Below are 12,466 nucleotides of genomic sequence, written 5' to 3'. Positions count from 1 at the left end.
CGGAAAAATTCTCGCCTTCTTAAGAAGCAGCCTCCGTTAGCCGTTTGGATTTGAAAAACAGATTTCGCTCATTTCTTGTGTGTTGAGAGGCTTGTATGTACTTATCCCAAAGCTACAACCCACTTGACCGGATCCTCTAAGTATTGCGAGTTTTAAAAGATTTTTGCTTTCACTCCTGAGAATCACCGTGAGGGTTAGTTACAGATCAATTAAACAAGAACTTACAAGTTCTGTAACAAACATCAACAAATACCACAGTCATTTACGTTACACCTTTTTAATTTATTAAAACGACTTTTACGAACATTGAGTTTGAATCAAGCAAACAGCAAGACTTTAATGAAACCACTATTGAACCGAATAATCATGCAAACAATCGAAAATAGGTCAACTTGACATATTTTTTTAAAGCGAGGCAGTGATTTCAATTAGACCAAAGCGGCTGTAACATAGAGAAGAACGTTTACTAAAGAAAGAAACCTTGCAGTTTGTCCTCCTTGTAATTTTTATAGCTACGTGAACGATCCTCAAGTTTTGCCTCCATTTTGAGACTGAGACTCGTCAACATGAAGCGTTGACGCAAACTATCTCGTAGAATGATTTAAAACAATCAGAAACAAATGAAAAAAATTAAATGCATCGCAGTCCAATTGAAAGCGAATAAATGGTAAGAATATAATTTACCTTGTATCCATTTGCCTATTTGAATTTCGATCAATGATTGCTCAAGAAGAAAGAGTCTCTGCCGCCAAAGCTTTCGCTCGAGGAAGCGTACTAATCAAAGTATTTCTGCAATGTTTTCCTCTACAAAGTTAGCCTGCGAGCAAGCTCTCTTTTAGGTAGGATCCCCAATCGTCTCGCAGCTAACCTAAAAGAGAGCTTGCTCGCAGCCTGGGCTACGTGAGAATATACGTTAATTGGCAGGCATATGTGATTTTAAAGTCAAAGCACTGAAAACCAGGTGTGGCGTTTGCATTTTGCGTTCAGCACTGTTGTTAACTGTTGAATATATATGAGTAATGCCGCCGTAAGGGTGGTATTTGGTATGGATTATTCTATTCTATTGTCTTGTTTTAAAACGAATTACTCTTACCTAAATTATTCTTATACAGTCTCGATATTATAGAATCAATGCGCTGATTCCTATAACAAGTTTGTTCTTTCAGCAGCTCTGAAAATTAGTTTAGTGTCATTAAAACTTCCGAAGACAGTTCGGTTATTTCTTTGTGGCATTTTTCGGCTGTGGGGCGCTCCTCTGGATTTTTAGCCCAACACTGCTTCATCAACTGATCCCAGCGACCAGGAGGCTGCTTGCAATTCGTCAAAGGTTCCGGGCAATTGCCCTCATCCACACTGGCAAAGAAATCGGCCAACGAGTTTGCCATAATTTTATCGAAGGCCTGCTGTCCATACCACATCTCCCACAAGATTAACCCCAGGCTGTACATGTCAGCTTTGCAGTCATACACCTCGGAATGAAAGACTTCGGGTGCGATGTAAACAGGGGTTCCAGCAATCGTTCCTGTGACGTCGACTGCTGGTTCGGATGCGCCTATGCCGGCGACCTTCACAAAGTCATCTTCTGACACCTTCAATGGATAGAAGAAAATATATGTTTAATGACCTTGGTAAAATTATGGGTAAGGATGGGTGGAGACGATTACCGACAGAACTATTCGCTTGCAACTTGAGTGTATGCGGGAGGACGTGGGTTTAAATCCCACTCAGGGCGAATTTTCTTTCAAACATTCACTCAAAAAATATGAATATTTGGGGTGTATTGGGTTAGTGGTTCTCTCGTATACAGAAATTATATATATATGGCTTCAGGTGAGTTCCACACTGATAAATCCAGGATAGTGCTCAACAATAATGGAGCAGTGATAACAATACTTGTCTACTCAATATCGTTTCCGTCCTCGCGAAGCGAGGGCCCGAAGGCCCGAGCGTAGCGAAGTTAATAAATTTGTCGGGCCGAGCGGAGCTAAGCCGCACGAATTCGAGCGAAAAATATATTTACATATACATATCTTTGAAGATGTCCGTAATGTTGCCTATCTACAGTGAAAAACAAAGAATGACTGACGTCAGACAAAGAGAACGTTGTCAGGCAGCAGTAGGTTGGGAGACACCGTGGCGTCAACAGTTTGCTGGAGCAAAATTTGCATACATCGGGAAAGTTTGCTTTCATTGCCGTATCAAATTTCAACTACAATGTTCATCAATATTCACTGGATAGAAATATCTCTGCAGAATCTTTCCCCTTTCTTCCAAAAAACTTTTTTGGGAAAGATTGCATTGAAAAAATTACACGTTTTTGGCCGCTGTAACATAATTTCCGTGGGAAATAAATTCATCGAACACGACAGCGCTGCACGGCCGTTTAACATTTCGTCGCGTCAGAAATAGATTTCAACCTCAAACTAGCCTGTGGAACTACGAAAACGCCATGCTCATCAAAATCGTTGCTATGCTCAGAAACCTTTTAATCTCCTCATTTGATGCTACAATACGAGTAAAGAGGGCTTTCCAACCAGCCCCAGGTTCGCGAGGTTTTGCGAGTCACGTATTTCTAGTTTAGCCCGGTATACTCAAATCAATGAAAATGATGTATTATTCAACTCTTTTGATGCCCAGTTTTGATGCCAGTGAAGAAGAAAGGTACAATGTTATTACACAAAGATATGCTACTCAAAGGGTTTCATACCAAGATGTTCTCGAGCTTGAGATCTCTGTGGACAACTCCCTGTTTATGTATGCAATCCAACGCTGCAGTGATCTGTTCCAACCAAAGGCAGACTTTGCTGACGACGGAAGTATTTTCCGACCTCCCAGGAATACAGTCGGGGTTGTTAAAAATGAGGCTCTTTAAATTTTCTTCGCACTTTTCCATGACCAAGATCACCCTAATGTTGTCCATATTCTTCAGCAGTGATATGCCATAGAACGAAACGATGTTGGGATGCTTTAATTTCCTGACGGAGATAAGAAAAAACAATGGCTATAAAGGCGTGACAGTGTGAGTTTTCAGGAAGATTGAGAACTTTACGGAGTTTCTATACGGTTTTTTAGGGATCTTACGTTTCATTTTCTGAGGAGTTACTGTGTACCTTTGCGGAGAAGTTAAATTGAAAAATTTAACGATATCATGATTTCTTTAAAATAGTTTCATTTGCAGTCCCGAAAAAAGAATATTGTTTTACGGAGAGTCTGTGCATTGGACAATGTTTTAAATAGTAGCACTTCACGCCTGGATCACGCCATTTTCCCCTTCCACGGCCTTCGTGTAAAATAGTTTAACACGATAAATAAGAAAAAATTGCCCGTTCAATAAATAAAAGTTTTTCTATTAGCAGCATGTTCGTATATCCCCGATGATATGGTCATCTGAAATGTGGCAAAAATCACTCTATCGAAGAAATAGCAAACTTTGTATTCTTTACGACCCTTTACGTGGGCAACTTCAAATGGAAGAATGTTCAGGTAGGGATAAAATATAGTTTGGAAACAAGCACAAGGGATGTTAAAACGATTGTGAAGTCATCGACTCGAGAAAAGGTTTCCTTGTCTTGGACGAGAGTTTTGAAAATGTACTAATTTGCATAATTTTAATCGGGCCATCGAGCACGTTATGGCCGATTTCAAACTTTTCCAATTTTTGCCAAAATAAAAATTCGCTGAAACTTTTGAATATTTATTTTTGAAAATAGTTCACCTAAAGGGGCTTTTTAGGGAAAATAAAAAGAAATTCGAGTTTTTGCTTCTGTCGCCGGATTCTTGAAAGTTACTGTCCACGGCTCTTAAAGTTATAACTGCTGGGGACATTCGTTTACGACAAACTCGAATACGTTCCAAAATTTACTTTTGATCGCTTTTTGGATGAAACAGTGTTAGAGAAAATTGCCTACCTCAGAAGCTGTACCTCCGTCATGGTCTCACTGGCGTTTGTTACATCGAGTGCTTTATTGCACACCTTCAGTGCCACTGGCATTGGTTGGTCGGCTCCACGCTTTTTCATCGTTCCTTTGTACACAGAAGCAAAAGTACCACAGCCAAGGCGGTCAGACGCGTCCTCTTTCCATTCCAATTCTTCGCTGCTGATTTCATTGGCACAAACGTCTTTGAATCCAAACACTGCCAAACGCCCTCGAAGTGTAGAAGCTTCATTCATCATTGGCTGATAGCTTTCTTGTATTTCCTCTTGCGAAATCGTTTCATCCATGAGCTGTTCATATAACATCTTGTCAGCCTGGATCAGTTCTGGGATGCGATCTTCAATCTGCTTTAGACACAGCTCAGCATCTTCTAACTGTTCCCTTACGAACGTCTCAAGCGAACTTTCATTCGTAGCTTCATCGAGGTATTCTGCGGATAATGTGGTCATGAAAGCGCGTTTGTCAGCTTTGTATTTCTTGATTTTCTTTATGTCTTTCACCTTCTCTTTAATAGCCATGACCCCGACAATGGGAGCACCAATCACCCAAGCGACGAGGCCAAGTGGTATCCAGATGGGACTTGTGATGCCAACGATGACCTTGCCAGCCTCAGTTAACTCTTCATTCAGAGGAACGTCTTGTAGAACATGAACGTGGTCAGATGTGACAGCAGTTTCGAGAATCTGTAGCTGCCCCTCTACAAATTGATACTGCTGCTGAAAGTGTTTCACAAGGGATTCCCTGGCACTTGTGAAGACTTGGTTGTCTTCTTCCCATTGCCCAATGATTTCTCGCAGCCGCTTGGATAATACTTTCATGATTTCATGTTCTGTCACTTTCCAGGAACTTTCCACTTTTGGAACTTCATCCAAGGTCCAAGAAGTGAAGCGGTCTATTACTTCTTCAGACAAGAGATAATCAGAGAGATTCTGTATAGCCCCATCGACGCGATCCTTTAAATATTTGTTGAGTTCTTCCATCACTTCGCTTTGGCCCTCTTCAATTTTCATCAAGCGACCAAGAATATCCGTTATTTTTAAAACGGTCTTGACTTGATCTCTGGAAGCGTTATTCACAAACGCTTTTGCTTGGAAGACTATCCGCGAAAGGAGGTAATCTAGCCATCTATAACATAAAAGACGGCCTTAGATTTACACTTTCTAATGGCCAGTTGTCGAAATGTTCTACTTTAATGTCTCAAAAGTCAACAAATGGGTCAACAAATTAAATAGATTAAAAATGGTGTTTGTGCGCTATTAACCTAAAATGATAGGTTCGTATTTGAAAGAGTTTCGCTCAAAACAAATTAAGGGAACGGTAACCGATTAGTTTCATTGCATTTTTCGACACATTACATGATAGCCAACATTCAGAGGCCGTTTTGATAGCATGTGTCATCAGTTCGAAAGAATCACTCTTAATTTGATATTGAGACAAAATCACAATCAGGGAGACTCATAATGTGAATCGTTGAAATAGTAAGATGAACGTACACCGTTTTAAAATATCCTTTCTCTACCATTAGAAATATGGAAAGATAGAAGGCATATAGACGAAGTTTCCAACTTTACCTTACCCCGGTAACAAATTCACGACGAGATTTTGCAAAAGAAATCCAAGAAAAATGCATTTTTTAGTCCTGTTGGCTTTTAGACAACGGAGAAGCCTTCACGAGCACCACGCGAGATTCAAGTATTTGCATGGTAGAATGGCCAACAGTTTTTCCTCTTCTTTTGCGGCAGACTTGAACTACATCCAGCTATCGATTATTTATTATCTATTGATTACTCACTGATTAATCATTTTCTATCTACTTACCTCCAATGAATTTCAAGTTGGGCGTCAATGCTCTTTAAGATCATAGTTTTCATATTGTCCATAAGAGAGGAAAACTCTTCGGTGATAATCCCAAAGTTCTGTCCTTTAGTAGCTTTCATTGTTGACATATAGATGATCTGTGACTCTGGGTCAAGGCCAGGCCAGCACCGTTGCAGATTTCTGACCACATGATTCTTTACTTCTTTAACCTCCTTCTCTGGCACTTGGTCCCACTTGTTGCACACGAACAGAGCACACTGGGATGGTAATTCCCCCTGTCCCTCAAGCGACAATCGTCTAACTTGTTCCAGCAGTTTTTCAAGCTGTGAGTGTAAAGTAATTTTAGCATGTTTATAGGTGACCCATTAGACTGTACTATATAACTATCATCCTGGTCAGTACTCTATATTGTGATAACTGAACCAAACTGGTGTCCCAAACGATAATCCTTTATCCATTATCCTGAGTTTTGTTTATTACTTATTTATTTGCAATGCACATCTTCCTGGCAACCTAAGCTCACAGAAGAAATAATTTCTTGTACTTTTGTACCTCTGAAAACATCAACTTTATTAACTTATGAACGTTAACTGATTATTTTAATTATTACTTTCAGTAGGTAAAAATGTACTTCTATAAGTGAAAGCTTAGAAATAAAGTTCCAGTTGGAAATTACTGTACTTCTTCCAAAAGGAAGTACGTAGTGTGAATCATCTAAGGCTATCTACAGAATGCCAGGATGGAAATGGTTTACAACCTATTTTTTCAAGTTCTTCTCATTTTCACAAAAATCCCTATAAACTGAATGTGGTTTGTTCTTCCTTATAGAAATCATGATCACTTGTTATTTTCTTCTTGGTGCTCTAAGAGGAATCTCGTATTTGAGCTGAAAGTTTCTTTGCCAAAAATCGTACTTACGCAAATTCAGCAAGGTGCTCTTGACAAAGCCCTTTTAAAGAAATGTTTTAAACTTTGAGATAAATTATGATTTAATTCTTCCATGTAGCTATTGATACTTGGGACAGGGGATGTCAAACACATGTCTTATTTTCTGACCATCGTTCACCTGTTGGTCTATCTTTAAGGCAAATGTGGCTGTTTGACACCAATATATATGTCCTTAAGCCATAATGATCTGAAATAAGGCATGGATTATGACCATTTTACAGTGCAACGAAATCAACCTGGGCTACCCAACATTGATCAGCCAATGACAGGTCACGTTTACAACAAAGGAGTCTGGCTTTGGTTGTTTGTAAACCAATCAAAAACGAGAACATATCATTACATTTCAAAGTGTCGGGTTTTTTGGTGGCCCCGGTTGAGTTGGTTGCATTGTTAGTCATCATGCACATAGGATATTTCCTGTTATCGTCTAAAATAAATATTAAAATAATTCTTACCTGGGAAAAACGTAAATCACAGAGAAGGATTAGAAAGGGGTGCCAATGGTCCGGTACATGAAGAGAAAATAGAGTTTTCAGATTGGTTTCAGTATAATAATAATAATAATAATAATAATAATAATAATAATGGTTTATCAAAATCACATATTGGCACTCGGAAGTGAATAAACAATGTGTTTACAAGTGAAAGACAAATGTGGTTGTGCGGCATCAATAGCGATATTACTTACTCTGTCTTTCTGAACTCCTCCAGCGTTGGCACTGTTGATGACATAGATAAACGCAAAGGCTTGAGGCAAATACTGTGTAACAATCTCGTCCATGATATCAGACTCGCCAACTCCAGGACTGTCAATAATAACTACGCCTTTCTAAAATGCAGAACCAAAACGTTGATTTATTTATATTTCTAAGAAGCTTAAAACATACATAAATCAACTTTCAAGCCAACAATTGTTATGCCGGTCTGAAGTCAAAGCGGTTACATCAAGGCGTATCCAATAGGTTGATGCCGAGAGTAATTTTTCGTCTTGCTTACTTTAGTTTCTTCGATATCATGCCCGTATGCTTTTCGCTCTCGCCGTTGCGAACTTCCCACCATATTACCCTCTTCTACTGTACCGTTATTAGTGCAGATAGGAACGTGTGCCACATGTTGCAAGGACGAGTAGAGAAAATAAAATTCAAGAGTATAAAGTTTCAATAATTTCTAGGCAATAAACTACCTCCAAAAGACTGTGGGGCCAAAAGAGTTCAATCTTCTTGTAAATTGAGCCCTTCTCGCGTTCACCCTTTACGTGGACGTAAGGCGAAATCTGTTGAAGGTAGCTCTGCTCAGTGGGCTCCGTTGGAGGTACTTGCAAAGGGATGACCTTTGTTTTAAGTCCTGTTTCAGGATCCTTGTTTTTAAAGTGAGCCACAAGTTTGCGTTCCTTTCCAAACTTGAGTTCGCATATGGTGCAGGTTGTGGTGAGGACAGAATATGGAAGAAGCTCCTCTCCCAGAATAAGATTCACCAAACTGCTTTTTCCGGAGCCTGTCTCACCTACAAATGTTTCGAAATAATCATCGTTAGAATGCTAGCTGTGGGTGGGTACTTATGACCTGTGCTCGATGGAATCTCAAGACTTATTCCGCCCTTCTTCCCTATCCCTGAATAATATATTTTCCAAGGCATAATAAAAAGTTTGGGCCAATGTTTTCAACTTTCAATCTATTTAGCACTCATTCTATCCGGGCACAAAGATATTTATAAATAACATGTTCGTACACTCACAGGCAGAGAAACGTCTATCAAAACTGGCCGAGTTGAGGGGATCAGAAGCAAAAAGAGCTATCCCAATAAGAAAACAAAAACAACTGGAAGTAGCCCATTTTCTTTCAAAATGCAAGACGGATTCACCGCCTACTAAAACCCAGAAAACTATTTGTATTTCTTTATATGATCGTCTGGTTCTAAAACACATTTAAATGGTATTTGTTTGCTTACCAGGGTGATGATCAATTCTCAAAGTTGTACAACTTTTAAAAGCTTTGCTTCTGAACCCCTCAATTGTTAAAGGTCTTCTCAAATAGAGATATTTCATGATTTTTTTTACGTTTTAGCGTTTAGAATTTAAAGTGGCTGACAACCATTTTCACCATTGAATTTATTATCATTTACCTGCCACAAGAAGAAAGTATTCCCTCTGAGCCAGTTGCAATTTGTGGTTGTTCATCTTTTCTTCAACGTTGCTGACTTTTTTCTGTAGCAAATTAAGGATTTTCTCATCCATATTATTCAAGATTTTCTCGGCGTCAACGAAAAGATTTAATAAACTGCCCCTTTTCCTTGCATCTTCATCTTTGGCTTTTGACAAAATGGAAAAGGCCTGAAGGAAGGAAACCAGTCAATGCATATAACCTGTAGCTCCAAAAAGTGGTAATAGCAGCAGCGGTATAAGCATTAGTCGCTAAGGTGGTCAGTGTAGTGGGGGAGTAAAAATGTAAATGTAAATGTCATTTATTTACCCACGAAGCACCAAGAGCTCTCGGAGCTCGTTCAAAGGTGTTCTTGCGTTCGAGGTCGAATTGGAATTTGGAAATGTTGGTTTTAGTGGAGGGAGTAAAACCGGAGAACTCGGAGAAAAACTCTCGGAGCAAGGACGAGAACCAGCAACAAACGCAACCCACATGTGACGCCGAGACTCCGAATCGAACCCGGGCCACATTGATGGGCTCTCATCACTGTGCCATCCCTGCTCCCCTGTAGTACTCTTCTGAGCATTATTGCTGTAACAGTGCTAGTGTTAGTAGAAGTAGTAGTGGTTGTAGTAGCAGTCGCTGACCGTCTGTCTCTATCGAGAGACAATAATAATGCACCCTCAAGCTGTGAAGCTGTGTCACTCAGTTCTACAAAGCAAGAATAGCGTGTGTTGCGGACAGTGGTAGCGGTAAGACGGTTCATAACCGCTGTTTTCGTCATTCCTCTTTTCAAATTAGTGTTGGAGTTCCCACTGCCAATTTCATCCCTATCTTTAATCACAAAAAGCAACTGGTCCTGGTCTGTTTAACTACCTCTGGCAAAACATTGTGTTAAACAGAAAAGACAGATTCAATTTGAAAGTCAAATATGAAAGTGCCTCATTCCTTAATGATATAAATTACAATTCCTTGGTAGTGTATACGGAGGTCTTTACTGAACCTAAAAAGCAGAACAAATCTGATTTTTTTTTTGTATTAATTAATTTTCGTCTTATGTAGCATAAGCAGAAACTGGAGTTGTGAAAATAATTCTCGTTTTGAAATAGCTTGGACTGAAAATAAAGGATTTTTTTCTTGGCATGCAGTGCAACATCGTTAACTTCTTTAAGACTGTAGGCAACAACCACAGGTGTTATATTTTTATTTTCTCTTCAATGAAATGTTGCAAGAATTTGAAAAATTTCAGTGTATTAGATTAATTTCATAACTGTAAACAGTAGCTAGGTTTCTTTCTGAGGTCATAAAATAATCATGGTTTTAGTTTTCTTTGATATACATAAAACAAGAGAGAAAACGTTTTAATATTTACATTGATTCAGGGAAAAGATGACCTACTTTCGGGAATCTGAGAAGGTGAACCAGCTACGATTAAACCGGGGCCAAAACAGTTTGTCTTGTTCTATACCTAAAAATCTTCTTATCTCGAAAAAAGTAAGATAAAACCACCGTACGTTTTTGTAACCTCAGCTGACAAGCAAAGTTATCAGCTAAGGAAATTAATTGGGCTGGACGACAGCAAAACGTTTACGACTAACAGTAAGTAATATTTGTACTGGCTTAATTCCACGGAGTTGTCAAGGTCTATTGTTTCTCAAAATTTTTGTGAGCAAGTAGTTGTTTATTCTACCGAATCTCAAAGAACATGAACAGTTCATTCATGTCGCAGGACTTTTTTCTTTGTGAAGTAGACAACAGGCCCCGGTTGTTTAAAGAGCGCATCGATCGCTATCCAGCGGATAAATGTACCCCAACGAACACAGTTTATCGGCTGGATAGCGACCTATCCGATGGATAAAGTTATTCGCTCTTTGAACAACTTGGACCAGACCGATAAATGGACGTCACCTCAGTAGACCGCCATCACGAGAGTCAGTGACAGACAGTGAGAGTCAGACTAATTTCAGCCTCTCTTCAGAGGAATTGAATGACTGAGAGCAACATTGCCAACCAAACATGCAGCCTTACAATTGAAGCTGAAAACATTTTCCAAAACGTATCCTAGGCGTAGAACGTGGGGGTCAACTTTAAGAAAACTGTAAACTCAGTTCATGTCTATCCGAGTATGAACTTGAATTCCATCTGTTGGTTGCAACAAATCGTCCGTAGTTTGTAATTTTGTTGATTACAAAAAGTGTCGTCGTCTTTGTTATAATTACTTCTCCCGTACCGTAGCATTCGATTGACAAACAATTTTACAAACAATTGTATCAATGATTAAGGCAATAAGGTTCGTTATACGGGAAATCGCGACGTCCATGACAATTTAGTAGAATAGATCAACTTCACGCTTCCTTAGTTTCGTGCACATATATGTCACTACCGATACCGATTATTCAATACAATTAAGGGATCAATACCTGTCCTGCGGTCCAACTGGGCTTCTTTGCTGACTGGTGCAGTTGATTCATTACTCGATGTTTCATCTCCTCCAGCGTTCGTAATCCTTTGCGCGGAATACCAAGCGCCTTCATCGTTTCAACCATCTCTTCTATGTCGTTGATTTCGTCAATGTTTCTCGATTTACCTGTTGCCATTTTAAACCGGACAGTACCTTAATTGGCGAAGAGATGAAATACTCTATAAAATGGCTTTTCAAGGAGGAATATTATTTCGCTGCCCTTATCTTTGCAGCTCCATCGTTGCGTAAACCCACGAATGCGGTATGCATAACAAATGATCAGTCCTAACAAACGTTTTGGGTTATAATGGCAGGGTGGTATAGAGAGGGAGCATTCTGTACGTTCTCCGTACTCGATGGTATTTGATGTTTTCACCGTACAAACCAGAATGCGAAGTGGAGATCGGAAGTACCAGTAAGGAGGCGGAAATTGTGCAAAGGTGTATTTCATGGGTATAGGGAACAAAGATTGAAGTAGCCCTAAAGCTGGTAATTTTCTGAGGAAATTAATTAACAAGGCGTCTGAGTTGATGTAACCTATGTCTATTGACTTTAAATGTATGGCCGAATTTAATAAGGCCATGATTAACAACAACTTTGTCCCACTGCTTCTTAAGACGAGAGGAGAGGCAACTGTAAACTAGCTCGCATTCTGACAGCTAGGAATCGAAGAAATGTTATTTTGTCTACATCACCAAGAGGGTCGGTAGGCTGAGTAGCGCCTGTTGTTGTTTACATTTCAGAAAATAAAATTCTACGAAAACGGTAACAAAAGAAGCATCATGATAAATCACAGATCACTGATTCCTTTCATTCTGAGCCAAAACAAAGGTGAATATTACGTGTTAAAAGCGGTGGCAAGCAAATTTTACTTTATCATTATCCATTCACTGTAGTAACGTGGACGGCGGTGGCAGACAGGCAAAACTCTCGGGTTCTGAATGACCACGGTGACCGCTGCAGTCCACAGTGACAGGCAAATCTTTATTTCGTTGTTATTCATCCACTTTGGGACTGCAGACTCTGATCTTCCATTACGAAACCGTGAGCCATTTTGCGCATCTTCCGGAGTGGCCCTGTATTGGAAAATTGCTCCAGCAGTTCAATTCATACGGAACTGATTTCTTATTTTGTTATTATTTCCCTGTAGAATGTCCGCACAGCAA

At 39.5% G+C, this 12,466-nt stretch overlaps 1 protein-coding gene and 1 long non-coding RNA gene across 3 annotated transcripts; both read right to left on the bottom strand.

Moving 5' to 3' along the window:
- Positions 1-261: 261 nt before the first annotated feature.
- Positions 262-869, bottom strand: LOC146449370 (uncharacterized). The gene is made up of 2 exons (XR_014860685.1): positions 567-869; positions 262-391 (listed from the first exon to the last, which is right to left on the bottom strand). It is a non-coding gene; the product is annotated as an uncharacterized LOC146449370 (long non-coding RNA).
- Positions 870-1,031: 162 nt separating this feature from the next.
- Positions 1,032-11,716, bottom strand: LOC146449369 (uncharacterized). Of its 2 annotated transcripts, XM_085101290.1 has the most exons (8): positions 11,260-11,716; positions 8,823-9,030; positions 7,885-8,204; positions 7,390-7,530; positions 5,754-6,076; positions 3,909-5,060; positions 2,708-2,975; positions 1,032-1,589 (listed from the first exon to the last, which is right to left on the bottom strand). In XM_085101290.1, exons 1-8 carry the CDS (start codon positions 11,434-11,436, stop codon positions 1,179-1,181), a joined length of 3,000 nt encoding a protein of 999 aa, XP_084957416.1. In that variant the 5' UTR covers positions 11,437-11,716; the 3' UTR covers positions 1,032-1,178. The 2 variants fall into 2 exon arrangements, with proteins under 2 accessions (XP_084957416.1, XP_084957417.1); XM_085101291.1 differs by lacking the exon at positions 2,708-2,975 and having other exon boundaries at positions 1,427-1,589.
- Between the last annotated feature and the right edge of the window lie 750 nt (positions 11,717-12,466).

This window comes from Pavona decussata, unplaced genomic scaffold (assembly GCF_977016875.1).
Source record: "Pavona decussata unplaced genomic scaffold, jaPavDecu1.1 SCAFFOLD_602, whole genome shotgun sequence".
Lineage (NCBI taxonomy): Eukaryota > Metazoa > Cnidaria > Anthozoa > Scleractinia > Agariciidae > Pavona > Pavona decussata.
The sequence above is the reverse complement of the archived record's forward strand: the minus strand, read 5'-3'. Positions and strand labels throughout refer to the sequence as shown.